Source organism: Culex quinquefasciatus, chromosome 2 (genome assembly GCF_015732765.1).
Source record: "Culex quinquefasciatus strain JHB chromosome 2, VPISU_Cqui_1.0_pri_paternal, whole genome shotgun sequence".
NCBI classification, from domain to species: domain Eukaryota; kingdom Metazoa; phylum Arthropoda; class Insecta; order Diptera; family Culicidae; genus Culex; species Culex quinquefasciatus.
In genome coordinates, this window is record NC_051862.1 from 11,249,814 (window position 1) to 11,277,803 (window position 27,990).

At 42.5% G+C, this 27,990-nt stretch overlaps 3 protein-coding genes across 4 annotated transcripts in view; 2 read left to right on the forward strand and 1 right to left on the reverse strand.

Moving 5' to 3' along the window:
• The window catches only part of LOC6046858 (CD151 antigen), a 96,455-nt gene extending 91,652 nt beyond the window's left edge, over positions 1–4,803 (forward strand). Inside the window, exons 4-6 of the mRNA XM_038255651.1 lie at positions 3,771–3,944; positions 4,010–4,183; positions 4,243–4,803. Coding sequence (XP_038111579.1) covers positions 3,771–3,944; positions 4,010–4,183; positions 4,243–4,386 — 492 coding nt within the window. The 3' untranslated portion in view covers positions 4,387–4,803. The remainder of the gene's footprint in view (positions 1–3,770; positions 3,945–4,009; positions 4,184–4,242) is intronic.
• On the forward strand, positions 317–1,262 carry LOC6053424 (chymotrypsin-2). Its single transcript, XM_038255653.1, has 2 exons — positions 317–473; positions 527–1,262. Exons 1-2 carry the CDS (start codon positions 416–418, stop codon positions 1,219–1,221), a joined length of 753 nt encoding a protein of 250 aa, XP_038111581.1. The 5' UTR covers positions 317–415; the 3' UTR covers positions 1,222–1,262.
• Positions 4,804–6,771: 1,968 nt separating the features above from the next.
• Positions 6,772–27,990, reverse strand: part of LOC6053422 (mucin-2) — a 95,750-nt gene continuing 74,531 nt past the window's right edge. The window contains exons 3-11 of one of the 2 annotated variants that reach the window (XM_038253381.1): positions 25,883–27,325; positions 25,571–25,690; positions 11,292–12,680; positions 10,144–10,302; positions 9,508–10,089; positions 9,162–9,449; positions 7,987–9,105; positions 7,788–7,928; positions 6,772–7,636 (exon numbers count right to left, since the gene is read on the reverse strand). In XM_038253381.1, coding sequence (XP_038109309.1) covers positions 7,544–7,636; positions 7,788–7,928; positions 7,987–9,105; positions 9,162–9,449; positions 9,508–10,089; positions 10,144–10,302; positions 11,292–12,680; positions 25,571–25,690; positions 25,883–27,325 — 5,334 coding nt within the window. In that variant the 3' untranslated portion in view covers positions 6,772–7,543. Of the gene's footprint in view, positions 7,637–7,787; positions 7,929–7,986; positions 9,106–9,161; positions 9,450–9,507; positions 10,090–10,143; positions 10,303–10,679; positions 12,681–25,570; positions 25,691–25,882; positions 27,326–27,990 lie in introns of both variants that reach the window. The other variant, XM_038253380.1, reaches the window with a different exon arrangement.

Genomic DNA, 27,990 nt, shown 5'->3' on the forward strand with positions numbered 1-27,990 from the left:
ATGATGAGTTGTTAGGGCAAGACTAAGAAAACATCAATTTTTCTGTTTTTAAATATTTGCATGGCAATACCTCAGCAACTAAAGGTCCTATCAACAAAGTTTAAAAAAAAATATATAGAGAATTTTCTCAGGTCTTCAAAAATATTATTTTTCAATGTGGGCACTAGTTTAAAAAAAATGAATAACTGTGACTATTTTCAAAAAAGTTAAATAAAAAATTAAAAAAAAATACCGACTTCGTAGAGAATTGCTCATCTACGACATTATAGAAGTATCTTCCCACAATCATTTTTCGCGATTACCACTTTTGGTAGGTGGCGTATTGAGTGAAATTGATAAGACCCGTATCAAATCCAAAATTTTGTCAAAACAAGCTACCGTCAGTAACAATTTAGAAGCTTGTCGATTCAACAACATGTCTAAGATAGCCTTTTTGCTGGTGATCCTTCAAGTCGTCACCATACTGAACGCCAGTGAGTATTTCTTGGTTTCTTATTGAATTGATGATTTCCAACGACTATTCCAGAAAGTCAAGGTCGCATCGTCGGCGGACAGCTCGCCGAACCGGGACAATTTCCGTACCAAGTTTCGTTGCGATCCGCAAAGAACGCCCACTTTTGCGGTGGATCTGTTATCAGCGAACGATGGGTGCTGACCGCGGCTCACTGTATCGTTGGTAGATCTCCGGTTAATACCCGGATCGTCGTGGGAACGCACCTGTTGGATAGTGGTGGAATCTACTATGGGGTGGCTCAGATGGTTGTTCATGAGTTGTACGACGCGAGTACGAGGGCGTTTGACGTTTCGCTTCTTCAGACGGAATCTACGATATTGTTTAGTGATTTGGTACAGCCTATCGCTTTGGGAGCTGGGTTTGTGAATCTAGCCCATGGAGCGGTTCTGTCCGGTTGGGGACAACTTGAGTGGACCGACGTCGGAATGTCGAACGAGTTGAGGTGGTTGAATACGAGCGTAATTATGCTGGCAGACTGCAGACAAGGATCTTCGTCGACCGTTGCACCGAACATCTTCCTTCACAAGTTGTGCACATTGAGTCCAGAAGGACAGGGAATGTGCATGGGAGATACCGGTGGTCCGTTGGTGCTGGACGGTGTTCAGATTGGTATTGGTTCCTGGGGTATTCCGTGTGGGTTTGGTCATCCGGACATTTACGACCGGGTTTCGTCCCATCGAGCTTGGATCTCGGCTAATATTTTGTAGTCTGTCTATTCCAAGATGTCAAGAAGAATATGTTTTAACGATTTAATAACCCCTCATCTATTTCTTCCTACAAAGTCCGAACTTCCCTCAGGGCAAGTGGAGTAAATAGTCCATCAGTCAACAGTCAAGTATTGAATAACTACGTACTACAAACAGTCGGTCAATCCTTCATACGCGCGCGTTCTATTTAATTACAATGTTGGGCCATGATGGATGATCCCCTTAACCATCGGGAGAAGGTGGGCACCTTTTCAGCAGCAGGTTGAGACTACTCTACCGGATGTCGGCGCCACCTTAATACTGGCGCTGTCATGATTGAGCAAACAAGTCGTCGCGTCGCGGACTCTCGGAGTCGACCAATGAATCTCTACAAACAAACACCGGGGAGGCCTATTCCGAAGCTGCTTCGCGTAATTAATCATTTTGATAAATGCTCTATTAAGCAGCCAAACGACAAGTTTATAATCAATTAATTACTGTGTGCGTTTTGCTGGCCGACGTCGTCGTATTTGGATATAGGCACAGTTTACCCACCAGCTTCAAGTAGGCAAAATCGACCGATATCCGAGGATTGGCGCCAAAAACGAATCGTGGCAGTCTCCGGAGGGGTGCACATAGCTCTGGATTATAAAGACATTATTTATGGTTAAATCTTTGCTGCGAGAAATGTCGTACAGTACTGCCGGAGGTCGGGGGAATGGTCGAAATTGGCGTAAGAAGGCAATTTCCGAGGCTTGGGGGTTTTCCCAATCCAACAGGTCTTTAGTGCTGTTGAATTGGGTTTTCTTTAAATCGTTAGAATTCCATCTGTTGACACAAATGTCATTTTTATATAAAATATTTTAGCTATGCAATCCTCTTTAAGCCACTGCCTCATTGCTCAACGTTTCTAATGTACATTTGACTAAGCATTTCCCATCAATATTAATGGGATTCAAATCATCTAATCAAATGCTCAAAAGTGAAATTCACTCATCATTAGGAAAACAGGTGTAATCAAGATAACGCCGAGCGCCGGCACCATTCATCAGCTCGGTATTAGGAATGATTTGACCCACAGCTAAAATGGGCAACCTTCCTTCATCTCAACGTCCACGTCCAGTCAATCCCTCGAGTGACCTATGGGACTTGTTAATACGACTCCCCCTCCTCACGCCTATTAATGATGATTTATGTCACCTCATAATGCTCACAAAAGCCAAAGGCTTCGGGCCATCTTGAAGAATTTCTCACACGTCCCAGACCAAGTGTGAGAAAGGCCTTTAACCTACTCTGAAGCTGCAGCAACACCCCACAATTACTGGCCGTTTCCACCAGGCCGCCACCACCGAGGACTAAATTAAATTACTCGAAAATGACCCGGGCGGACCTGTGCAATTCGCGGTCATCATACCTGCAGGGCTTCAATGTCGTCCACGTTCGAAACGACGCACGTTGTTGTCGGCCCGCGACCGCATTATTATCATCTGGTTCACCCAGCGGGACCGGTTTGGACCAGGTTCCGGGAGTTTGTACTGTGTTGTTAAGTTTGATACATTTTGTTGTTATCCAAACTGATTAAACCTAAAATTTCAAAGTCCCCTCCCGCAACAGTACCATCAAAAGGATAGTTATTATCGCAATCAGAAGCCAAACCTGCTCCTCACCGGAGATCCTGAACCTGCCAGCAGCATCAGTTTTCACCGTTTCAACGGGTCGGCATCCCATGCAGTCCCAAACAGAACAAAACCGAAATTCCAAGACTTCCAACGGGGAGTCCTTGCGGTCGTCGTCGACCGGTCTTGGGCGACCTGTGGCTTCACAACTATGCGAATTTCGGAAAGGTGACACTTGACGAGGGAGCGATTAAGTTGGTCCCCCCTCTCGACCACGTACATACTTTGGTGGAAGACTTTTGGTATTACGGCGCGTCAGTGGTGGAGTGATTAAGTCATTAGCGGTAATTGTCTTGGACTTGTGAGGAGCACTTAAATATTCGAACGTCAGAAGGGGGTCTGTCTAGTGTTGGGTGGGTGGAAGTTTGTCGTTGCAGCGGACAAGTTCATCAGCGGGGCTGCTCCTTGGGGAGGATTAGTTAGACGACGGTAATAAAGTCTGGGATCGTCCCCTGCCCAGGTGGCAGCGATTATTAAAGTGCAGTGAAGTTAATGTTGAAAAGTTGACTACTGGTTGAACGTTGAGAGCGGGAGTGCATTTGAGTATAAATCACTGTAAGCAATTTGCATTTGAGAGTGATTTGTTAATGGAGTATTGCACAGTATTGTAAGCCATTTTTCAAAAAGTTTCGCGGAGCAACATTTGGTTCCAAATTTTTGCCAAATCCATGCAGCTTGTTTTTCTCTTCAAAAATTAGCAAATTTCACTCAAAAAAAAATGCAAATGCAAATGACTACGATTCAATTGACCAAATTGAATTTTGAACACCCCTTTCTCTACATAGCACGAATTGAAATATTTCACCTCGCTTGCCTACCTTTCGGCGTATTTTTACAACTTCCCCTAAAACGACCACGCTAAACCTTGCCCTTTTTCTCTCCAATCCCCCACAGTACACGTTCATCCTGCTGTTCGTCTTCCTCCTGGAGGCCATCGTTGGCGGGCTGGCCTATCTGTACGAAACCCAGATCGAGCTGGAGCTGCAAACCAGCCTCAACAGCACCTTCATGGAGCAGTACGGCGTGAGTGTGCGCCAAACCGAAGCCATCGACCGAATGCAGCAAGAGGTGCGTTCTCAACAACCGCCTGATAGCTGGGTAATTTCTCAAACAATCTACCCTCTTAATTCTAGTTCGGCTGCTGCGGCGCGGTTCGCTTCGAGGATTGGCGCCACAGCGTTTGGCTGCGGTCCCGCCGGAAGGACCTAATCCGGCCAACCGAGGGCCGCCTCGTGCCGGACTCGTGCTGCATCAGCGTAACGCCGCGCTGTGGCCGCAGCGACCGGCCGAGCAACATTCCGTACACGGTGAGTGCGAACCTAGGCAACATTTTATGGCAGAAATTAATAGCTCTTCCAATTTTCAGGGTTGCATCTACAAGATGGCGGACGACCTCAAGCACCACCTGATCCTGCTGGGGGCGATTGGCCTCGGGATTTGCGTCATCCAGGTGTTCGGTATGATTCTGTCCTGCTGCCTGTACGTGAAGCTGAAAAATGTGCTCGATTGACAAAAGCCAGCGGATCCAATAGTCGAATTAATGGATCCGCTGCCCGACAACATCAGTCTCATCTACGGCTACGACGACCAGACGATTTAGTCAACGCGACAACAATGATCTTCCATTCTGTTCTGCAACCGAAGCTTAATTAGACGATAGGGAAAACAATGTGTAAAAAGGAAATACTAATCGGACTAATACTAGTTGTTATTCATTCAGATAGTTTATTTAACCTTAAGAGACGCGAGCAATCTTGTTAACTGTAGATTATTTATTGCATGCAGGGAAAGTACAACAATTTGTAGATATAGTGTTAAACATTGCCGAACGAACAATAGAATAACTGTTGCGAACAAACTTGTATAGCCTTAAGGTATTGCCATGATTACCAAAATAAATATGCGAATATAACTGTGAATAGTTAAATCGTTCCTGTTTTATTTTGTTCCTGTGAGAAAGATTCCTTAAAAACTTTCTAGCGGCAAACTTTTCTTTAAATTTTATTCGGTTTTCAAATTAAAGTCTTTAAAATATAATTGATGGAAATATCCTGTTTACGAAGATTTTTTTTTTCATGAAATCGTTAAACAATTCCAGATTATTTTTATTGATAAGGACCTATAAATATATGAAAGACAATAGCTTATAGGTCCTTTTAAAAAACGCTAGAATTATACTTTTTTCGAAACAAAAACACCAAAATGTGAATAAAACCTAAAATTTTTTTTTTTAATTTTGTTTGTGTATAGAGTTTGCACGTGATTTCTAATATTTTGGTATGTTTGCCCACATTTGAAAAAATATTATTGAAAAGCTGAGAAAATTCTCTATATTTTGCTTTATTGAACTTTGTTGATACGACTTTTAGTTGCTGAGATATTGCCATACAAAGATTTAAAAAACAGGAAAATTGATATTTTCTAAGTCTCACCCAAACAACCCATAATTTTCTAATGTCGGTACCTCAGCAACTTATGTTCCTATTTTCAATGTTAAAATATGAAACATGCGTGAAATTTTTCGATCTTTTCGAAAACAATATTTTATTTTTTTTAATCCAAGACTAACATTTCAAAAGGGCGTAATACTGAATTCTTTTTCCCTTTTGATATGTTACTCTTGAGTTTCAGCTTTCCAAAAATATGTTTTTCAAAAGTGGGCAAACATGGGCACTAATTTTTAAAAATGAATAACTGCGACTATTTTCAGAAAAGTTACCTTAAAATGGCTTTACTTGAAAACGGTGCACTTTATCAAAATATCACTTAAGTACTTTTTGATTGCAAATTCGATTTTACATCAAAAAATGAAGGTGAAAATTTTGCGATTAATATTTTTTTGAAAAAATCTGTATTGATTCAAAAATTCATAACCATGTCAAAATGTTTTGTCCATTCTGGAAATTTCAGAAAAGTTGGCCTTTGATGTTTCCTAAAACATATCAGAAAATAAAATAAATAAAAATAGTTTTTTTTTTGCAGTTTTTTCAAGTTTTAGTGCAAAAAGTTAAATTAAAAATCACAATTTTTTTATCGCGTATAATTTTTTCAGCGTAGTCCTTATCCATACCTACAACTTTGCCGAAGACACCAAATCGATCAAAACATCGCTTCAAAAAATACAGATTTTTGAATTTTCATTCATAATTTTTGTATGAGCAGCTGCCAAATTTGTATGGAAAATTATATGGACAAACTAATGATGCAAAATGGCTTCTTTAGGCATATCGAAGGCACCAAGAAAGTTTCAGCCGGATTAAAAAATATAAATAAAATCGAATGACCGAAATCTCAGAGAGTTGCTCTTGAAAAAATCTTATTTTTTCAATTTTTATTTTTTACCTCATCAAAAAAAATTTAGAATGGTAAAAAAAGGATTTTTTTACAGTGCCCAAGTTTGTCCATTTCATTAAATATTTGTCTCCTAATTTCTTAAAAACAATCAGGAGACAAATATTTAATGAAATGGACAAACATGGGCACTGTAAAAAAAAACAAATTTTTACCATAAATCATGTCTTAAAAAAAAGTTTATTACTTTTAGATTGCAATTATTTTATGAATTGGAAACTTAAGTCCAAAAAATTTCGTTGGCAAAATTTCTATTTCTTTCAACAAAAAACTCAATTAAAAAAAACAAAAATAAATATTTTAATAAAATCCCTTTCTAAATTTTTATCAAGAATTCACAAAACTAACCCCCCCAAACTTGTAGGGCTAGTTGTATGGACAAATGGATGACGAAATATGACTTCTTTGTGCCAACTAAACATGTATGCTAGAGCCCAAAAAATACAATAAAAATATTCATCGTTTATCGAAGTTCCAGAGAATTGCTCATTTCAAGGTATTTATTTTATAATTGTTCTGTGATATTCAAAAAAACGTCAAAAACTTTTAAAAATACTTCTCAATTTTATTTTCCACTATATACACAGCATCAGCATTTCAAATAGTTTTGTGTAAAATTTCCATCGTTTGGAACTACCGAGTATCCTTCCTAACAAGCTTCCTTTTCAATTTGCTTTTAATCACCGACTACGGTTCACAATTTGTTCTTAAAAACTGAGAGCGGTGCCTCTAGTAGCCATTTTAATTTGCTTTCTTCGCAAAAATGGCACATCAACCTATTTCAGTGCACTTTATGAAGTAACAACAAGTTTAACAATTCTGGGCGTGCTTTTGCATGGATTTTGAAAAGTTTCAGGAAAAGCAAAAAATTACATAAATTACATTCACACGGGGATGAAGAAAAACCTCGGCTGCTAACGTAAAACTAAAACAGGATACAGAAGACACATATGGGAGCTAGCAGTGTGTGTATGTGTGGGTGATTAAGGGGGGGTGAGTGACCACAAAACAATAATAAATAGCTTCTAATCGTAATTTTCACAGTCTTATCAGTACACCTGTGCGGGGATTCGTTCCGCGCAGTCACACACAAACACGTTCACACAATCATTCGCTAACACTCTGGAGCTCAAACTCAAACACCGCAGCTCGATCCGTCCTTTGGACAAAGAACTGCCCATTTTGAGCAAAATCTCAATTTTATAGTATCTCACTAAACAAAAACTCTCAGCTACCTAACGAAATATGACTTGGGTCCCGTATTCCTGCCTTAACGTGTCTAGTTTGTCTCTCTCTTGATCCCGTTTTGACGCGATCTACTTCCCGCTAAACCGGTAATAGCTAAGATCATCGACAGGAGTCTGCTGGGCCGTCGGGCTAAACGCTCCGGTGAAGCTCTTTGCCGCGCCCTGAAATTGAAAGTAGATACGGAAATGACGCTAGCGTTTTGAAGTCGAAATTGAAAACAATGTTTACGATTTCGGAAGAAACGTCATCGAATCTGTAAGCACTGTTTCCAGAATCGTTGCATTTTTGTTGACATTGAAAGTTGCAACATACCTGCAGCGCCACTCCAAGGAACTGGGTCACCGCTCGCGTCACTCCGATGGCCGCATTCAGCAGCTGGCCCGCTGGATTTACGCTGGTCAGGCCACCCAGCAGCGACGGAGCCTCCTCCGTGACACTTGGGTTGATAGGTTTCTGAAATCAAAGATTGAGCTCATGATCAAGGTTTCCATTTGGAATTTACCCAACTCACCGCATCCGGATCGAGTCCCTCCTGATCCCGGAACACCTGCGACTGCGCAGACGGCCGACCTCGGCCACCTCCTCCACCGCCAAAGCCTCCACTGAGTCCGAAGCTCTCGGACGGGGGTGGAGACGCGATCAACGACGATCCCGGCAGTCGCTGGCGCTGGGGCTGCGGAGCCGTGGCTTGCCACTCCCGCCATAGCCAGGACAACCCGTCCAAGATGGGACGCGATGATCGCAGTGGAGGTGGTGCTACCTCCAGGGGTCGCACCGGCCGAGGCCTAGGCCTTGGCGTCGTGGTCGTGATGATCGGTTGCACCGTAATGGCGCTGCTGCGCGGTGATATCTTCGCGAGGATCTCCTCGATGTTGGCATTCGTGTTTGCCGGACCAATTCCACGCTGCTTCAGCACCGACGCCAGGATCGCTTCGTTGGTACTGCCGTACACGTTTGGGCCCTCAACGACGGCGGGACTAGAGTTGTGCTGGCGCTGTTGCTTGAGCAATAGTTCCTGAAGCAGCGCCTGATCCACCTCCGGCCTGCGGGGAATCGTCGTGGTAGCTCGGGTTGTGGTTGTCGTGGGTCGTGGCGTAGAAGGCACCAACTGCTTCGTCAGACTAGGGATATCATTACCCGAAATGGGTCGTCCAAGCAGGGTAGACAACAGTCGAATATCGTTGTTGTACGACTGCAACTCCTTATCCAACTGCTTCTTGGTCTGCTCAATCTCCGTCGGAGACAAACTAGCCGGTTTCGGAGACGTCACGATTCCATTGAGCTGCTTTTCAACGGATATGCTCTTCGGGTCGCGGTTGATTGCCAGCTGAAGAATGCGGTTGGCCAACGAGCTGTCCACCAGCGGATTCGGCGTGGCAAAGTTCGGCAGCTTGCGGACATCGTTCAGGAAGTCCAGATCATCCTTTTCCACGATCACCGTGCTCAACGGAAGGGTCGTAGTAGGCCGCCGCGTCGTACTCGTTGTTGTTGTGGTAGTAGGCCGCGGCGTTGTTGTCGTCGTCGTTGTTGTTGTTGTTGTGGTGGTTCGCGTTGTTGTTGGCTTCTTCGTTGTCCGCTTGGTTGTTTGACCTGGAAGCTGGCCCCCGTTCAGGAATCGGGCCAGTTGACGCTGAAATTGAAAGGCGTTAGCGATCATTCTGTCGTTTTTTAGTACTCAAAACTTACCAAAAATGCAAGATCTTCCGTGTCAGAATAGGTTGTAGTTCTGGTGCGCTGCGTCGTCGGGACAAACAGTTGATTCTGGTTAAAGCGGCTGTCGTTGCTGGGCTTGTTCGGCTTGGCCGTTGTGCTTGGAGCTCGCTTTGTCGTTGTCGTTGTCCGCAACGTTGTTGTTGAGGTTGTTGTGGGCTTCGGGGTGGTTGTCGTCGTCGTCGAAGTTGTTGTACTTCTGGACGTGGTGCTGGGAACTGCCGTCGTCGTTGGCGTCACGGCTCTCGTAGCGGTGATGTCCTTCTGAAATGGTTAATCTAGCGTTAGCGTCATGCTGAATGAAGGCGCTTGTCAACCGAACCTGATTCGCCTCCAGGTACTGCTGCAACAGCTTGAGATTCGTTTCCAGTGGATCGTTGCGTGGCTTCGGAGTAGACGTTACGATCGATAAGCTTCGGAAGGTCGTGGTGCTTGGGGTCGTCGTCGTCGTTGGTTTCTGAGTAGTGGTTGTTGTAGTTGTTGTTGGTTTCGGAGTAGTGGTTGTTGTTGTAGTTGTAGTGGGCTTCTGAGTTGTTGTAGTGCTAGTTGAAGTCGTCGTCGTCGTCGTGACTGGCTTCTCTGCGACAGGAAGTAACGTAGAAGTTATGGAGTTGTTAAGTTCTGAAACTTCCATCTTGATGGGAGGAGGCGGCGAAGCGTTGTTAGCGTTAGCGGAAGATATGCGCAGTTCTACGTCCTCGGGAAGCTCAGGCTGCTCGGTTGGTTGGACGATGGTAGTTTTGCGCTCCACGATGTTATCCGGGACGGTGTTGTCCGCTACGGCGGCTTCCTCCGTGCTGGTCAGCACGGCGGGGTTCTCCGAGCTGGTGGGCGCCTTCCACCGGTAGATGATGTCCGGGGCGTTCGGTCGGTTGATGCGGACCTCTTCGGTGGGCTTCTTGGTCTGAAAGGAACTTGGTTAGCTGGTTTAGAGAGGTGTAAGGTGGAAACAACCTACCGTGAAATCGACATCCAGCGATATCTTGGTGGGACCGTCCGTCTTTTTAGCGCCCGATTTCTTAGCCGCCAGCGAGAACACGGCGTCCGATTTGATCTTGGTGTCCAGCTGGTTCTCCTCGTTGTACTTTCTCAAGATGTCAATGATTGCGGTAGTGCCCTGGAGTTCCACAAACAAGCAAAACGGTTAACACAATCAACGTACGGTGGGACTTGACTTCGTCAAGCAAAGATAGGTTAGACAGGTTTAGAACGTGGTGGTGAAGAATGGTGAATGCGCAAGCGGATGCTTTTGGGGTTAGGTGTGTTCAACGACAACGGGTCAACGCATGCGGGTTAGGATCAACCAAGCGGCTACGAAGAAAACTTGAGGGGGGCGGGTGAGACATGCTTCCGATCGTGCAATTCGGACATGAGGGTTGGGAGTCAGAATGAATAGATGAAGGTACTACGCGGTACTACGGAGACAAGCAGCGGGGCAATGCTACTGTACGGCAAGCGGGCGAGAATTGGTGGAGGTTTTCTGGCGCTATGTACCGTTGCTTCGATCGAAACAGTTGTGGAACTAGTTGGGAGATTGGTGGTGGTGGAAGTGGTGGTGCTAGTAGGTGCAGCCGTTGTACGGTAGATGTAGCTGTTGGGATCCCGCAGCTCGCGAGGATCAATGTCGGTGATCTCGACGCGGCCCGTCCGCTGACGGGGCCGATCCGGCACGATGGTTCCGTTCGGGTAGCGACGCACGATCGTACCGTTCGGGTAAATGCCAAACACGACACGGGGGTTCTCGGTGGTGGTGGTGGACGGCTCGTCATCGCCGCCGATGACGCGCCGGATGACCGTATTGTTGGGGAGGATACCGTACACGACGATACCACGCGATCGCGGCTTGGCGGGCGTTGTTGTTGTTACAGTTGTTGTTGTGGTTAGTGGAGTGCTCCTATCGGTGCTGGTGACCAGGACGGACGACGTCCGGAAGGTCGTGCTTGTGCTGGTGGAACTCTGTGCAACCCCGGAAACGGTAGGGCGGTTTGAGAATCGTGGACGGTACTCGGGGAACGGATCTTCGGAGGACGTGAGGATAAAGGGGGACCGGGGTGTCGTGGCTTCGGAGGAATTTTGAAACGAAACGTGTGTAGCAGTCCTACTTACGGTCATCGGTGCCGATGTAACGATCATGGTGAGGGTCGTTTGCTCCGACTCGGCAGTCGTCGCCGATGCGGTCGTCGTAGTGGTGATCGTCGGTTCTTGTTCGGTGGTGGTTGTGTGCGGTGTCAGTGATGATTTAGTAACGTTAGTATAGGAAGCGGGCAGCGATTCGGAAACGGTAGCACTCTCCTCCAGGTGCTGGGACAATTTAGGGACAAGCGTAGCACTAGCGGTGGTGGTTGAGATGATAGGCGGTAGACTACTGATAGGCTCTGTGCTAGACATGAAAGTGGTAGTTTCGAGTTCGGCGGATGGCGAAGTGACGGCGAATAATGATGGTTGATGCGAGTCCACCGGGAATGGAACCGTGGTCAGTGGAAGCGAGGTCGTCGTTAGGTCAACGCTTTCGGTTAGTAGCATTCGATTAGTGGACGACTGCGTTAGCAGCATGCTCTCGGTACTCTCCGGGGTCAGTTTAACAGTGGTAGGCTCCTCAACATTGACCGTAGTAGTAGTAGTAGTGGGAGGTTGGGTATTGGGATTGGGAGTGACGGTAGGAGCGGGATATTTCCGGGTTGTTGTCTGGGAGAAAGGAAAGAGGTCGTTCAGCAAAGGATCGGTAGTTATCTCGGTGGGATAATTAGCGGACGTGGTGGTCGTCGGATCTTCGTCGGATTCCAAGAATCGCGGTCGGATCTCGCTCTCGATTTCATTGTTAAGGAAGAACTCTTCGCTTTCGGATAACATGCTGGGATCGGGATGAGCCCTGTCCACCACCGTTGTGGACAGAGGAATGCTAGTCGTGGTGGCGGTTCCTTCGGGGGAATTATTTACAACAGTTGTGAGCGAGGAAGAATCGCCGATCGGGTCACCGCTATTTACAAACAACACTGTGGTGGCGCCCGAATCGACAGGGATAGCAGTAGAGGTGCTTCCAAGTTCCGGTACCTTGGCCAGGGGCTTTTGCAAAGTGCGTGGCTTAGGAGTTGTAGTGGTGGTTGTGGTTGTGGTGGTGGTGGTCGTCGAAGTGCTTGTCGGAAAATCGGTGCTGGAAGACAAAAATTGGAAACTTTCGGTTGGCTGCGAGAGGATCTCCGCGAGGGCACTGAAGATCGACACGGTCACCGACGGCGAATGGTTGGAGGTGTCCACGTCGATACGACTCTGGGTCAGCCCGGCGGCCACCGGTTCCACCACGCGTTCTCCGCCAGCCTTCTCCTGCTCCCCCGTCGCCCAGTCCGCAGCAGGGTCTATTTCGTTAGCGATTAATGCCGCAGCAGTACTGGTGGTGGAAGGGAAGGTGCTGTTGGTGGTGACGATTGTGGTGGTGAAGGCGGTGGAAGCGTTAGCGGTCGTTAGCAAAGAGTGGCCTTGATCAAGTCTAACCTTCGCCTGAAAGGAATGCAGGTAAGTCGGTTGTTTAGAACAAGAATACAGAATGGCCAATGGTAAGTTCGGGACACAAAAAGCTTTACAGAGAGTATTCAGAGGTTATGTACACGAGGGGGGGGGGGGGGAGGTAAGAGTGACTGATAGACTCAATGAAGCATAACCTGAAACTTGGATATGCTCCACCGAACACACTTCGGGATAGCACAGGTGCGGAACAACCCCACCGGGATTGAATTAAATTAACGTAACGAAAATTGTAAAGTACTGTGTAGTTTTCCGGCTAATGAACACGTGTAGTGTCGGGGAAAATTTGGTTAAGGTGACGACGACGACGACGCCGTCGAAAGACTTGCTAGTTTGCCAGTGAGAAAGGATACGAGAGAGCAGATAGAGGCGGATAGAAATAGCCAAACGTGTTGCAGTGTGCCCTACAGAAGGAGTAAGAGGAAGTGTGAGGGGGGGGGGGGGGAGATAGAACAGAACGAGAAAGTTGTTATCACTGGGAATTACAGCGTCAGAACGTGGAGAACGTAATAAAACTAATCGAGTTACATAAAACTTAATATGACCGGTGGTGGTTTTCGGTTGGTTTCCGGTGGAAGACCGCTTCTGCTCCCGTCGTCTCAAAGGGGATGAAGTGTTGTGCGCTGCGCGCCAACGATGGCGGCGTGTGGCCAGGGGCCAGACCGAAAATTTAATTTGACTAAACTACTGGAAAAGGAAGTTATGGAAACACACACACACACACTCACAGACAAAAAGATAAACACACTCAAACACACTAAAGAGCCCAACCTATGGTATCTACTGAGCATTACAGCAATCACTACACAGACACAGAGGAGAGCTTCTATTCTAAACTACTGGCATTAGTTTTCATTCGGATGTTAGTGCACATCTACGACGAAAAGTTCTATGTAATCTTGGGGAAAAGTACTTACGCTTGAATAATGTTCTTGATTGTTATGATAAGGAAGCATCTTAACTGCAGTTATACAAAGGACAAATTCCAATGACCTTAAACTTAACATAGAATATAACTGATCTTGTAAATGTATTTTATAATGCATTTGTCGGTGATTTAACCTACAACTTTGCTTAATTTGAAAATCCGTTCTCATGGAACAGTCAAACTTGGTATAACTCTTTGCATAGACAAAAAATGACGCTAAGTGCCCTGTTTGATCATAGGGAAGGTCCCCAGTTTCAGCTCAATAAATAAAATATGAAAAATCGGTAGCCAAACGAAATTCAGGAGAATTGGTCATGGTTTTAATGTTCATCAACTATCATCTAATTTTGTAACACTGAAAATGAAAAGTTCAGGTGAATTAAAAAAAAATAAGTTTATATTTTCAATTAAATTAAACTGAAGTTAATTAAACATCCAGCACTTAGAATCCATTTTATAATGTTTGGGTTGATTAAAACATCTTTTCAATTTAAGTAAATTTTCCACCGCAAAGTTTTTTTTCGCAAAAAAATCTTTTGGTCAAATCTTATATTTTTGAATACTTATCATTGCATATCAAATGTACGGATGTTTAATGCATTTTTCAGTTGTCGTTATTGTTTTAAAAACAATTTGCAAAATTTAAATACATCTACAATTGAAAAAATGCAGCTATAGTTACACAATGTTTGATACTTAAAATTAAACTGTACAAATTTTGTTCAAAAAAAAAAGTTTTACCTTCAAAAACCAATTCTAGCCGTTTATTTTATTTTCGGAACAAAAAAAGTCGCAACATGCTTTTTTTTATCATTACAGTAATGCTGTTGTCAACAATTTCTAAATATAAATGAAATTATGGAAAAATAATTTCCGAACCTTGTACATTTTGTGTCGAGCTGTGGTCTCAAAATAAAATAAATGGAAAAAGATTACAAAGTATTTACAACATTTTCACAAAACAATTTTGAAACAAAATACACAAGATTTATGTTATGGCAATAAGACTTTCAAAGTACTGAAAATTTATGTTTTAAATAATATGGGTATCAAATGATCGGGAATTTTATAATAATTCTTGTTTTTGAAAACATTAACAATATCACAATTTATTTTTTTCAAAACAAGAAAATTTGTGAAAATATTTTAAGATTTTTTAAGTATTGCTCTTTCACAGGTATGAAAAAATCCCGATGATTTGATACCCAAATTGTAAAAACCATAATGTTTAGAACTTTTTTAAAAATACGTAGTTAAGTGATTTTGTAAAATATTTTCAAAAAAGGATTATTTCTTTCGAAAGGTATGGCAAATTCCCGATTATTTGTTGTTAATATTGTAAAAATCTAAAATTTTAAGTACTTTTTTAAGATAACCAAAAATTATCAAAATACCTACGTATTTTGAAAATTTGGATATTTCAAAAAAATTCTAAAATGTATAAATAATTTTCGATTTTTGATACCCATGATGCAAACACATATTTATTTTTTTTTATTTCAAAAAATACGTAGTCTTGTTAAATTTTGAAGTAAATTTTCGTGATCATGATAATTTGTAAAAATATTAAGGGCATTTTTAGCTCAAGAAACATTCCATTTCAAAATACAATTTAAATACGTATTTTTGTGACACTTTTAATGTAATTTGGATAACAATGCAATGGGTAGCTGACATCATTCTTCACCCGCGAAAGAGAGAGGAGACAAATCACGCAAAAGAAAATCGGTCCCGAACCTCTCAAAAAAATCAATCTGTTGATGATTTTTTTTTGTGAATTTCCTTGTTAGCACCACTTAAAAATATTTATTTCGCTTTGTTTACACTCATTGCCCATCTACAACAAGTGACAGTTCATTTTTCGATTTGTTACGTTACACATGCAATTGTAGTAGTGAAAAAGATGTTCCACCGAATAATCAAGATGATGATTTTTTAAGATTCCTTTTACCGATCTTTCGTGCGCGAGAGAGGAAAGCCATGCGGATTATTTCTTTTGATGATGATTATTCCATCGCTGTTTGTTACTCATGATTTTGAGTAAATAAACAACAACTCTATCGTTCACTTATGTTATCAAATACGAAAGCCGAAAACCATGAACTTTTCTTAAAAAAGGAATCAAATTCATGTAAAAATAAATAAAATTATGATAAAAAAATCATTTGGGTCGTTTCGCCTCAACTGTCCAAAAATAAGTACAAATTCGATACCGAGAAAACATGTAAGAATCCCGATTTTGAACCAATTTGGACCACCCATTCTTTTTTTGGCACAACCTCAATTTTATGCGATTTTCGTAATTTTTTTCAAAAAAGACCAAATGGCTATATCTTGGAAACAAAAAATGATAGAGACAGCTATTTTATTAGGAAATTGGACGCTAACAGTGTCATCCGATTTTCGATTGGAGTCAAACTTTGATGCATTTTATGCAATTGAAAAATTTACATGCAATTTTCTCAATTTCATATAAAATGTGAAGACTTTTGATTCGTTCTTTGAATTCAGTTTAACATGTAATTTAAATCTATAATTTAATAAACAAAACTAGTTTCAACGAATTTTAGGCAAAATTCTGAATTTTCAACAATTTCACCTTAAACATATATGTATAAGGTTAAAAAGCTTATAAACTTAGGTAACTAAATATTGACATAAACGATTTTCTTAATAATTATATCAGCAACTTAAGTGATGGTAAGTTCAAAGTAAATATAATGTTTGAACACCTCAAATCTGCTTTTAACAAAACAAACTATGACTACAAAGGCACCCTGGTATTCAAACAAAGATTTTTTTCAAATATTACATTGTTTTTAAAAGTGCAACATGTAGTTAAACTTTTTGTCAAGCAACTGTAAAGTTTAACATGACAGATGAGAAAGTTTCACACCAAGTTACAAACTATTATCTCCCTTTAAAATTTCTTGATTGTTTAATAATATTTAAACTTAAGCTCTGCTTAAAATTTAGAACCTTTTTTCATTGTAACTTGTTATGTATTGTGTATGTATCTCTGTCATTCATTTCATTTTAAGTTAAGGTGTTTTATTGCGACTAATAATGGGTTGTTTTTTATGTTCTAATGCTTGAACAATTAGGTCGTAAGAATACGCAAATTGTGAATAGGACAGAGACCTGCTAAAGATGCGCGAGTTTCCATTCAATATAATTAAAACACGTTTTCAAATTCAAATCCATTGTTTTATCATAATTATTTAATTTCTGAAATAAATATTTTCCAAACTATAATCGTGGATAGGCCCTTTGGTTTATCAAACCGAGTTTCTGTAAGTGTGCGTGTTGCCGCCGCACGCCGCAATTCGAGTTGTCCAAATTTCAACCAATCAGAGTGTAAGTCCGAAATAGGTTCAGCGATGTCTCCAAAATACATTCAATAAGTCCAAAAGGCATCCAAAAAATGTTTTACTTGAAATGCTTATTACAATGAAATGGTTAAATTATTTCCAAATTTCAATAGTACACTTTGTTAAGCATAAATTAAGGCACAAAACAATCCTGAAACGAGCAAAATTAGATAGACCGTTCCTGAGAACAATGCGACGCTTTGCATAGTAGGTCCAAAATAGGGCCATACACCCATTTTTTTATTGTTGGGCGAATTGGAATCTCTTGGGACAAAACTTTGGGCGGTGTCATTAAAGAAAGGGTGGTCCAATTTGGTTCAAAATCGGGAATCATGTTTTGATAGTATCAATAGCACCACCAAATTTAAACTTGAACAGAGATAGTCAATTTCGAGTGGTAAGTCACTTGGCGCGAAATGACAAAAAATGGGGTCATTTCAAACAGAACTGTTAACCGAAAAGAGAATAGCATAAAAAAAACCTTTAGCTGTTTTAAATTTATGCGTCACAAGCCTACATTTTCGGTAGATCCACACCGGATGTGACCTGCTTAATGCGTGAGGTTAATTCTGCGGGCGTGTGTTGAAAATCAAAACAATTCCGATTTAAACCATTTATTTTACATTTTAAGAGTACTGATATGTGACCTTGATTTTATTCCAAAACAAATGAAAAACCAATCACGTTTATTGCCATTATATCGTATATCGAACACCAAACAAACAATTTAGCTTGCCCACATCAATCTGCGGGAGATATACATCTAATATTGATTGGATACATGATCATCAAAACACACACAACTGAAGCGCCCGGAAGCGCCTCAATCATGGTTGTTAGTAAAGTATGTATGGGATAGATAGAGGATAGGAGCTGCTCTGTACATAGCTGCTGCTGCTACTCAAAGTGGGTAAAAACAACAAAACTAGCTTCCGCACCGTCGCCGGTCGACGGCCTCTCCCGATTTTGCTGTTGTTGTTGTTGAAAGATAGATAGGTTAGTAGAACTTTGCTGTACACAACAAAAACCCAATGGCGCAATATAGGTACATATAAACATAGAGATAGAGGACCTAATCAATCATGTTTACGATACAACACGAACGAAGCAAAAAAGGAAACAGGTCGAGGATTGATGCTACGTGTGTCCTTCTTCTCGGAACGAAGTATTATAATCCGGCTTGACCGTTGGCCTCCGTCGGCGTCGCCCACGGACGCCTCTCCGTTCCTGCGGATGTAGTTGTCTGGCCGAATCACCTGGAGCTACTGACGGGCCATCATCGTCATCGTCAACGTAGGTTAAACTGTTGCTGGAAGAGGGCACACCTCGAGGACGATGTCCTCTCTTCCCGGAATGGTGATTGTCCTTTTTGCTGCCGTGCTGCTGCTTTCTGGAACGGCCATCGTCCTCTTCTTGGTCGTAGGGGGAAGCAGAAGATGAAGCCCCGGGCTGGGACCCGGAAGTAACAGAGTGCTGGTGGTGGTGGTAGTAGGAAGCACTGCTAGCAGTAGTAGTAGGAGTTGGTGGAAAGCTTGGTGTAGGAGCTACCGCAAAGGCTGAGGAAGCTGTTGGGGGCAGCCGGTTGTACAGTCCTGGTTCCGTTGCCAGCAACGATGACCAGTGATGGCCATCGTCCCAGAAGTTGGCACCCGGTGCCTGTGGTGGAGAAAATTGTGTGTGTGCGCGCACACACACACAAGCAAGCATACATACACGAAATAGTAAAATGTACAAGAGGAAAGAGATAGCCCCAAGACAGGACACACATAAAGGATAAAGTATAGAGTACGTATTATAGTAAGCCCTTCCTAAAGCATTAGATATTTTCCGTGTGGGAGTAAGTCATCTGCATAAATGGATGATGCAAGTTTCAGACGAGATAGAGAAAGTGTTATTTTTGAGGATTAGCCTTTTGAGGACTTCCCCTTCCTCTTCCCTTTTTCCCTCTTTTTTGCTGCATATCAAAACCAATTTTGTTGCATGTTGTGGAAGCAATTTGGCTCCATTATTTACAGATGGTGCAAAACCGAGTGGATATGGTATTAACGAAATTACAATTTCGGAAGTCCGAGTGCGAGAGAGAGGGCGAGAAGAGCTTCCGGGCGTTCTGCCGGAAGCTGGTGGGAGTCGAAATCATAGGAGTAGAGATTTGAGAGATTGAATTTAAAGGCAACTGAATTACATAATAACTGATATACGTGTTGCATTTGGGTTCCCACAGGAAACGGATGCTAGTTGAAGTTGATTTGAATATTGAATTGATGCTCGTGAGAAGGAAATGGCCGTCCTCGGTACTTATCAGTGCCTGAATAACACATGTAGCTCTATTAAAATGAGTTTGTTTATAAAGTTGAGACTCTGTCAATTCTATTGAAATTGTCAACCAGCTTTCATAATATTTAACGTTAAATATTTTTAAAATTCATTACAAACTATTTCAAGTTGATTATACTTCTACTTCCATTGAACTTTAAAGTATTTCTAAAATATATATTTTAATCCCCTCTGAGTTTTGGGCCGATTTAAAAAGAAGGGATGTGGGCGACATAAACTTTGAAAAATATTTCAAGTGTCAAACTACAATGAATTCTTCTTTTTGTTGGAACGATTTACATGTATGTATGTTTGATTTATGTATGACTTTTTTCGTTTTTGCCAAAAAATATATTCGAAGCCTCTGTAATTTGTTGGAAATTTATGTCCCTCGACTCTGGGCAAGTAATTGGTTGCAAATTGTGAGGTATCGTAATTGTTATTTTTTGTGAAAAATATATTGACCGATTCTTTCGTGACGGGACAACGTTTGTACGCATATGTTTTCAGTTTTTTGCTGATAACTTCAAAATCTGTGAGAAAAGGTACCAATATTTATATAAATTTGAAAAGTACATTAAATTTCCAATAAGATTCACTCCAGCAAACATTTAAAAACACAAAGTTTGAGTCAAGAGAGTTACAAATGTAGCGTGACGGGACAACATCGTACAATTGGATCATTTTGATTTTCATACACAAAAGTGAAGAACTCTGCTCTCCTAGTAAGTTTTTGGAAAAACCCTTTTTTACAGTTGTTTCTAAAATGAAAAACGAAGATTTTGCTTCCTGGATCACCCAATTTCGTCAAATTTTGTTGATTTGACAGGTACTTCTTTTCGTGATGGGACAACGCAGATATTTTGCAAAAGAGGGTTTTGCTCGCGTTGTCCCGTCACGAAATGAAGCAATTGTGAAAATCTCTACTGACTAGTCAACTTTAACTAATTTGAGGTCGCTGAGTTCGAATATGACTCCTAGAATACTCCAAAGTATTCAGGGAATGTGCAATCCAAAATGGTGGCCAATATGGCGGTGCTAGAATATTCGATATTTTATAAAGAAATGTAACCGGCAATGAACAGGTCTAATTTAACAAAGGGTTGCTGAACTCGAATATGAGCTCTAGAATATTCCAAAATAGTCAGGGATGTGCAATCCAAGATGGCGGCCAGTATGGCGAAGCTAGAAAATTTGATTTTTTTTTCAGATGTGTAACAGGCAATCAATGGGTCAAATTCAACTAATTTGGGGTCGCTGAACTTGAATATGTGCCATAGAATACTCTAAAGTACTCAGGGAATGTGCAATCCAAGATGGCGGCCAATATGGCGAAGCTAGAAAATTTGATTTTTTTGTTCAGGGTTGTAACAGGAAATAAACGGGTCAAATTTAACTAACTTGGAGTCGCTGAACTCGAATATGAGCCAAATAATACTTCAAAGTACTCAGGGAATGTGCAATCCAAGATGGCGAAGCTAGAAAATTGAATTGCATTCCCTGAGTACTTATTTATTTATTTGTCACCGTATTTGGCATTATGCCGCACAGACTGTTCTAAAGACTTTAGAATATTCTAAGGATTATATTCGAGTTCAGCATCCCCAAATTAATTAAATTTGACCTGTTGACTGCCTGTTACATTTCTGTATAAAAATTTCCAATATTCTAGGTTCGCCATCTTGGCCACCATCTTGGATTGCATATTCGAGTTCAGCGACCCCAGATTAGTTAAATTTGACTAGTTGATTGAACTTAAAAATCCTTTTATGGTGTTCTTTCCATTCTGCCGCCATATGTAACTGTCGGGTTACCACCGGCTCACGAGCGCTACCGAGACTCCCTCATGTAGCCTCAGGGTCGGCATGCCTGCGGTCCTGAATCGCGGTAAGCTTGGGAAATGCTTTCGGCCAAGGTAAAACTCCACAACTTCGATCGAACTTTCTCTATTTGTCCTCCCACTTTCTTATAACTATCTGACCTTCTTTTCCTTCCTTCTTCTCGGGGCCCCGTACTCCGACACTGCTTCCGGTGACGTCGCTTCCTCCTCTCCTGTTGCTACAGCTACTCGCCGCTACGCGGCGCAACCGCTCGTTGTTGTTCTGGCACTCGCCGTTTCACGGCGCAGCCTCCTGGATATGGTCTTGGCGGCGTACTTGACCGGTTGCGGTCGCACAAGATCCCACTCGTTCCGGTTCTTGTCGTCCTGCCCTCTGTCGTGGTTGGTTGCGTCCTACGACCTTCGGAGCACCATCGAGGGTGTCCGGAATACCCGGATGAGGCGCAGGTACGAAGCGGGTAGACGTCCGGCTGCGGACTGGATTCTGGGGGTGACTCGATGGTTGCGGCGAGTCCCCAGTTGGTGTCCTCGACACGGTTGCTGCGAGGCGGTGCCGAACTGGCACTTAACGTGAGGTACGAGGGGTCCTGAAGGTGATGTTTGAGGTTAGGTGAGCCATGACGGTTGGTTTTGTTGGTTAGGCGGATGGGGTCGTTAGGGTTGGCAAACTGGCGGGTTTGGTGGACATACCTGATGTCCTTCAGCGGTCTCAAACACTCCAGGTTCCCGCTGGCACTATCACTCACGGCCGTGGCCGTGCACTGACACTACTTGGCGAAACAGTGGATTTGTAGCGGTCCAACTGTTCGCTATGACTCTTTCCGGGCAAATGGACGAGTCTTGAGGAGTCCTTGGCGGTTGACGGTCTTCGTCTTTCCCTCCTCTTCCGCGCCTTTTCCTGACCTTCCAACCTACCGTCATGTCACATCTCTACCGCCCACTGCCGACGAGGTCCTCTGGTGGTCGGTTTCGGAAGCTTCTGCTGGCTGCGTTCTTGGTGGACGTCACTTGCTGGGCCGTTTACCGGAGACAAAACACTTGACACGCGAACACTTCCCAACTTTTACAGAAAACGAATAACAAATCGCGTAAATCGCGGTAACCTTCACGAGTGAGGTTCCGAACGGTTACACATATTAGACGCCATCTTGAATATCTCGCTTCCCTATGAGACTCAGGAAAATCAACAGGCAAAATTTCATTCTGGAGGGTCGATTTAGTCTAGATCGATCAAAAACTGGCCTGTTACACGATTTGCTTCTAGACACGAGAAATGAGCATCTTTTTTTGAATTCGTGCCTTGACCAAAAAATTGGCATGACGGGACAACGCAAACTTGCGTCAGTCGTAACTCTGGATCCTTTTGGCCAATTTTCGATTTCTAATAAGCATTTTAAAGGGTTTTTTGAGTACGAAGAGAATCCAAAATATGATGCAAAACCGATTTCACGAACTATCGCAAATTAAACTATTGTCATTTTTCGTGACGGTACAACGCTTCCATATACCCTTTTCAAATGTCCTGTATAATTTTATACCTACAGAATCTGCTTCTGTCAATAAGGGGGCTTATAAAAGAGTCATTTTACTATAAAATACCGTTTAGATTGATTAAATATCTGCACTCCTTCCATTAATTTGAGCTATTATTTAAAACAGTTGGGAAAATTAAAAATTCCCAGCGTTTATACATTTTACAACATCTGCTCACATATATGTTTAGAATAGGAACTTTGGTGTGAAAATATGTTTTTGTGTGGTTCAAATAGTTGGAAAACATGGAAAATTATCAGAACCATCCAAAGTTCAACTTTAAAAAATTACTGCTTGGTAAACAAGTGCTAAGAATCAGTCATTATCGATACACTTTTCATGGAAACCATTGATTGCAAAACAATAGTAAACTTGTATGATAAATTTTGCAAAAAAAAAACTCTTAAAACTTAAAAATTATTTTTGAAGATGTCGCTGTCTCCTATCAACATTGATCAAAGTTGAGAAACATTAACTTTTAAAATTTTGCACCGGCCTTAAAAAATAATAAGAAACAAATTTTGATTTGAAGGGAATTTAAAGTGATTTTTTTCCTTGTCAAATAATCGTAAAGGTGTGGGACACCTCGCCAAATCTAGCAAAACAATGCAAAAGAGCCATTGAGGGTTTGTAAACAAAAAGTAAATCCTGCTCACACAAGAGGATGTTTACATCTGGCATGAAAACGATACATTCTTTGTTTACAAATCAGCAATGACCTTTTTGCCTTTTTTTTATAATGATTTTTGCATTTTTTTAAAACAATTTATTTTTGACAATAGCATTTAATCTACATAGAGAAATATGAGTTACTCAATCCTTTTAAACATGAACCATTCTTTGTAAATGTCTTCGATAAATTTGCAGATAAGAACTTCTCAGAGAAAAAAGTCACAAACTTTAGAAAATCACCCATTTTTCATTTGCGAATTTGAAAAATCCATTTTTTTTCATTTTTTACATGCCAAGTGCACTTTTTAACAATATAGATTTTTCAAAAATCGAATTTCTAGCAAATAATTTTTATGACATAATTTTTTTGATGTAAAATCAAATTTATAATCGTAACAAACATTGAGCAAACTGATTTGGTGTCTTCAACAAACTTGAATGTATAGATGAGGACAATACCGAAAATCACACGGAAAAAATTGCTTGCTTATTTTTAAAATCACTTTATGTCACTAAAAGTTAATCACCAGAATTTGTTTTTTTAATGTTTTAGGCCGTTGCAAATGTTTTTCAAAGTTTATGTAGCCCCCCCCCCTCACCCCTTCAAAATTGATCCGAAAATTAGGGGGCAAAAAAAATATTTTTTCAAAAATCTTAAAAATTTTAATGAAAATAGAAGTCAAATCAATTTAAAACAATCTAAATTGCATTTTCCTGCAATTATAATCATATTTAGCATTTTTGGGCGGGATTAAAAGTATTTTGAATTTTTATGAAATTCCAATGTACAGCACCGCAAAAACTTTTTTTGCAAAAAAATAATTTTTTGTCAATATTTACGTATTTTGGAAACCAATGATTGCAAAACAACTGGGCAGCTGTAAAATGCATTTTTAAACACTTTGTTCATTCAAATGTTGAAACCATGGCTCATAAATTCAATGTTTTATCTTTTTTATAGCATTTTCAGTAGAACAAATTTCAAATAAAATGTGATAACTTTTGAATCTTGCTTCGATTTCAGTTTAAAGTGCAATATGGTTCAATAATTTCATAAACAAAACTAGTTTCAACGAATTTTAGCAAAAAAAATGGTTTTATAACAATTTTACCTAAAATTTATATGTATTTTGTTAAAAAGCTTATAAACTTAGTTAACTAATTATAGACATGGAAAATGTATCAGCAACCTTAGTGATGGTACATTTGACTTAAAAATAAAATATGAACACATTGAATCTGATTTTTACAAGAAAATTACAATCTTAATTATTTTTCAAAGGTTTATATGAATAACGATGACACGAAAATAAAAAGAAATCATGAAAAATTCGAGGATTTTGTTCTATGCTGTATTTATGATATTTCATTATGCCTAATACTTTTTGATAACAACTTTCCGGACAGATTATTTTCTCTACTTTAATCTACATAAAATCTGAATTGTTTTCAAAAAAGACTAAGCAAGGAGATCAACCTGTGTTTCGGTATGCTATCTCTAAATCTCCATGGAGTGTTTCTTATTTACCTTACTCCTCCGATTTCATCAACATTCATTCCCCATAATCTAGAACATCATCCCAATCTCTTCCCGCAAGCCACCCTCTACCAAAACCTCACTTGAGGTAGGACAGGACACGTGTACCATGAAGACGTTAACAAGCACACAACGAACGCTCCCCATATCCGGGGTACCGGAGTCTCACTCACTCAAATACATTCACGGAAATCCCATTCAACAGTAGGATGTCCTCCCTCTCCCGGGACTCCTCGACACGACAACAGCCCCAAAACAAGAAACTCCCCGTTCTCGTCCTTATCGTCAGACTCAGGTATTCCGAACACACACACAATCACAAAACAAAGCAAAACATCCTCACCGCACACTCATTCTCTGCTGCGTTTGGCTATTTCCAACCGCACACCTTCCGCCATCTCAAGGTGGATCTCTTAACGATACGATTTCCAATTATGCTCTAATAGACAGCCCTTGGATTTTGCTGTGGACGACTTCCCTTGGGGGAGCTGCCGCTGCAGTAAGCTATAAACTGTTTATCGAAAGTAATAATACAGAGGGAGAGTCCCGGTTGTTGTTCCGGATTGTGGAGTATCGCCTCCTACACAGACACTCTACGGTCTCTATCGATGGCAAATTAAACATTTCTACAAACATGGGATGTTAGGGCGGAGGTTTGCGGGGAAGACTTACCGTGGTCGTGGGTGTCGTAAAGGTGGGAATGGTCGGGGTGTAGACCGGGGTCTTCTTGAGGCTGGATTCGAAGCGGGGTCCCACCCGGGAGCCGGAGCCGGAGGATTGGGAGCGCTTGAGCTGGTGAGGGAAGGAAGGCACGTGCCGGCCCGGACACAATCGGTATCGGTAATAAAGTGGGTGCAAATGTTGGCGAGAAAACGAGAATCGAGATTAGTAATCTTTGGAGCGGGGGACGGAACGGGTGTCATGGCGGAATGGGCTAAACCTAGGATGGAAAACGGATTAGATGAACTTGGGCCCATAACTTACTGCACTTAGAGACGATGACGGCTTGGGCCGGATGGAGATTGAAATCGGCTTGAGGTCGTTACTGCTGTACTCGGCGACCACGGGGATCAGTGGTTTGCGGGGCTTCTGCTGTTGAGCCGACCGGAACGCGCTCGGTTGTCGGAGGTTGGCGAACACGAAGCTGGTATCGCTGGAAGCTCGCTTGGACGGTTCGATGACGCTGTTTCCTTCTGGAGCTGATGTGGATGTGAAGGTCTTCCGATTTGCTCCTGATGTTCTACCATTGGGAGTATACGGCTTGCGGGTAGTCGTGGTGGACGGAGTAGTAGTCGAAGTCAGCAAGCTGACAACACTTGGCTTCCGGGAGAACGCCTTCGTCGGCTTTACGGTCGAAACCGACGCTGTAGTCCTAGGTTCTGGAGTCGTAGAGGAAGTCGCTCTCGCCCTAGCGGACACCAGCTTCTTGGTGGGACGTTGTGACAGTGGAGTTGGAGTGACAACCCGCGCTCTTGGCGCAACCGTCCTTACGGTCGTACTGGGAGCTTCCGTCACTGTTGAAGAACTGACGAACGTCCGGATTGGTCGCGGAGTGATAACTCGCACCGTCGTAGACGGAGCTTCCGTCGAAGGCTTCGCCTTGAAACGCGGCACCTCTGCCTTGAACAAGTTCTTCACCGTCGACACCTCCAGCTTGTTGACAGACACACTTCGCTGCTTATCTTCCTGCAGTTTCGCCTTCAGCATCCGCTTGAACTCTTCAGGGTAGTTCTCGTCAGAGGAAATGTCTTCCATCTTTTCCCGTGAAACAGGTGCCTTAACCTGACCTCTGGAGCGTCCTTCCACCGATCTAGCCGACGAACTTGGCTGAACCTCCTCGACTTCATTCGAGAACCTGCTCGCGGACAACCGATTCAGTTTTCTCCCAGCTCGAGCGCTTGCCGCCGTAGTCGCCGTCGTAGTACTGCTCGTCGTTTCCCTCTGCCTCGTAACCTTCCCCCTCCTACCGGACACCTTCTCTTCCGAACTTCGATCGCTACCTCTCCCGTACCCATTCTGAAGGACGACCTCGGATCGCAAGCTCGGCGCGTACTGCTCCTTCGTAGTCCGCCTAGAGCTGAACTCCTCCTCGCTGCTAACGTCCAGAGACCTGCTCTGAATCACCGGATGGGGCTTCTGCTGCGTCGTCCGCTGTCTACTCCTACCGACAGGTCGCGAAGGTCGCTCGCTTGAGCTTGAAGCAGCAGCTTCCGAAGTCGTCGGAACGCGCCGTCGATAGCTCGCCGGCTGGAGTCGCGGCTCGGCCGCTTCCGTCACGGAGATCCTCCGCCGAAAGGTGGGCTCTACACTGCGGCTGTAGTTGTCCTCCTCGGCGCTGACCAGCAGCGCCGTATCGTCCGCCCATGGTCGGCTGGACGACGAAGAAGACGCAGGTTGCTGGCTGAATCGAACTCTTCCGCGTTGAGCCTGCAATGAAAAGGGTTGAGTTTGATTAGACGACTGCCCGCTTGGAGACACTTTGTGGTACATTGGAAAGGACTGCTCAAGTGACCACTTAATTATAAGGTTGCCCAACTAAGATGGACGGGGTCATCGTTCCCTTCACCCGAGAGTCCGACAAGTGGACCACAACTCAATGCCTTATTTTGCAAGCGTCAAGTGTTTTACAATAAAAAGAGCCACCAGCAGGCAAATTGCTCGCATGACAAAAATGAAAGTGATTTGAAGAAGACCATGGAGTCAAAGGTGGGGGGTTTTGCTGAGCTGATACTGAAAGAAGGTGATCTTCCCCAATGAATGCACGTGACTTGAAGATGCGGTATGCAAGACTCGATCATAAGTGGGTTCCTTTCGCTTTTTTGCGTTGATGATTATGTTTTAGCTTACGGGTAGAGAGGTTTCCCATTTCAAGACTGACTGAACCATTAAGCATTTGGTCACGGGAATCCATGACCAATTTTGAAATGGCTCCAAATGCCAAACGATTATGTACCTTAAGCAGCATCGTAAATTATACAAATTGATCGTAAGATTTAAGATGTTGCGCCCTTGACGATTGGTTATTTAGGGTAAAATAAGCCTCAGATTTTATAAGGATATCGCTGATAATCCCCATCAACATATTTGTCAAA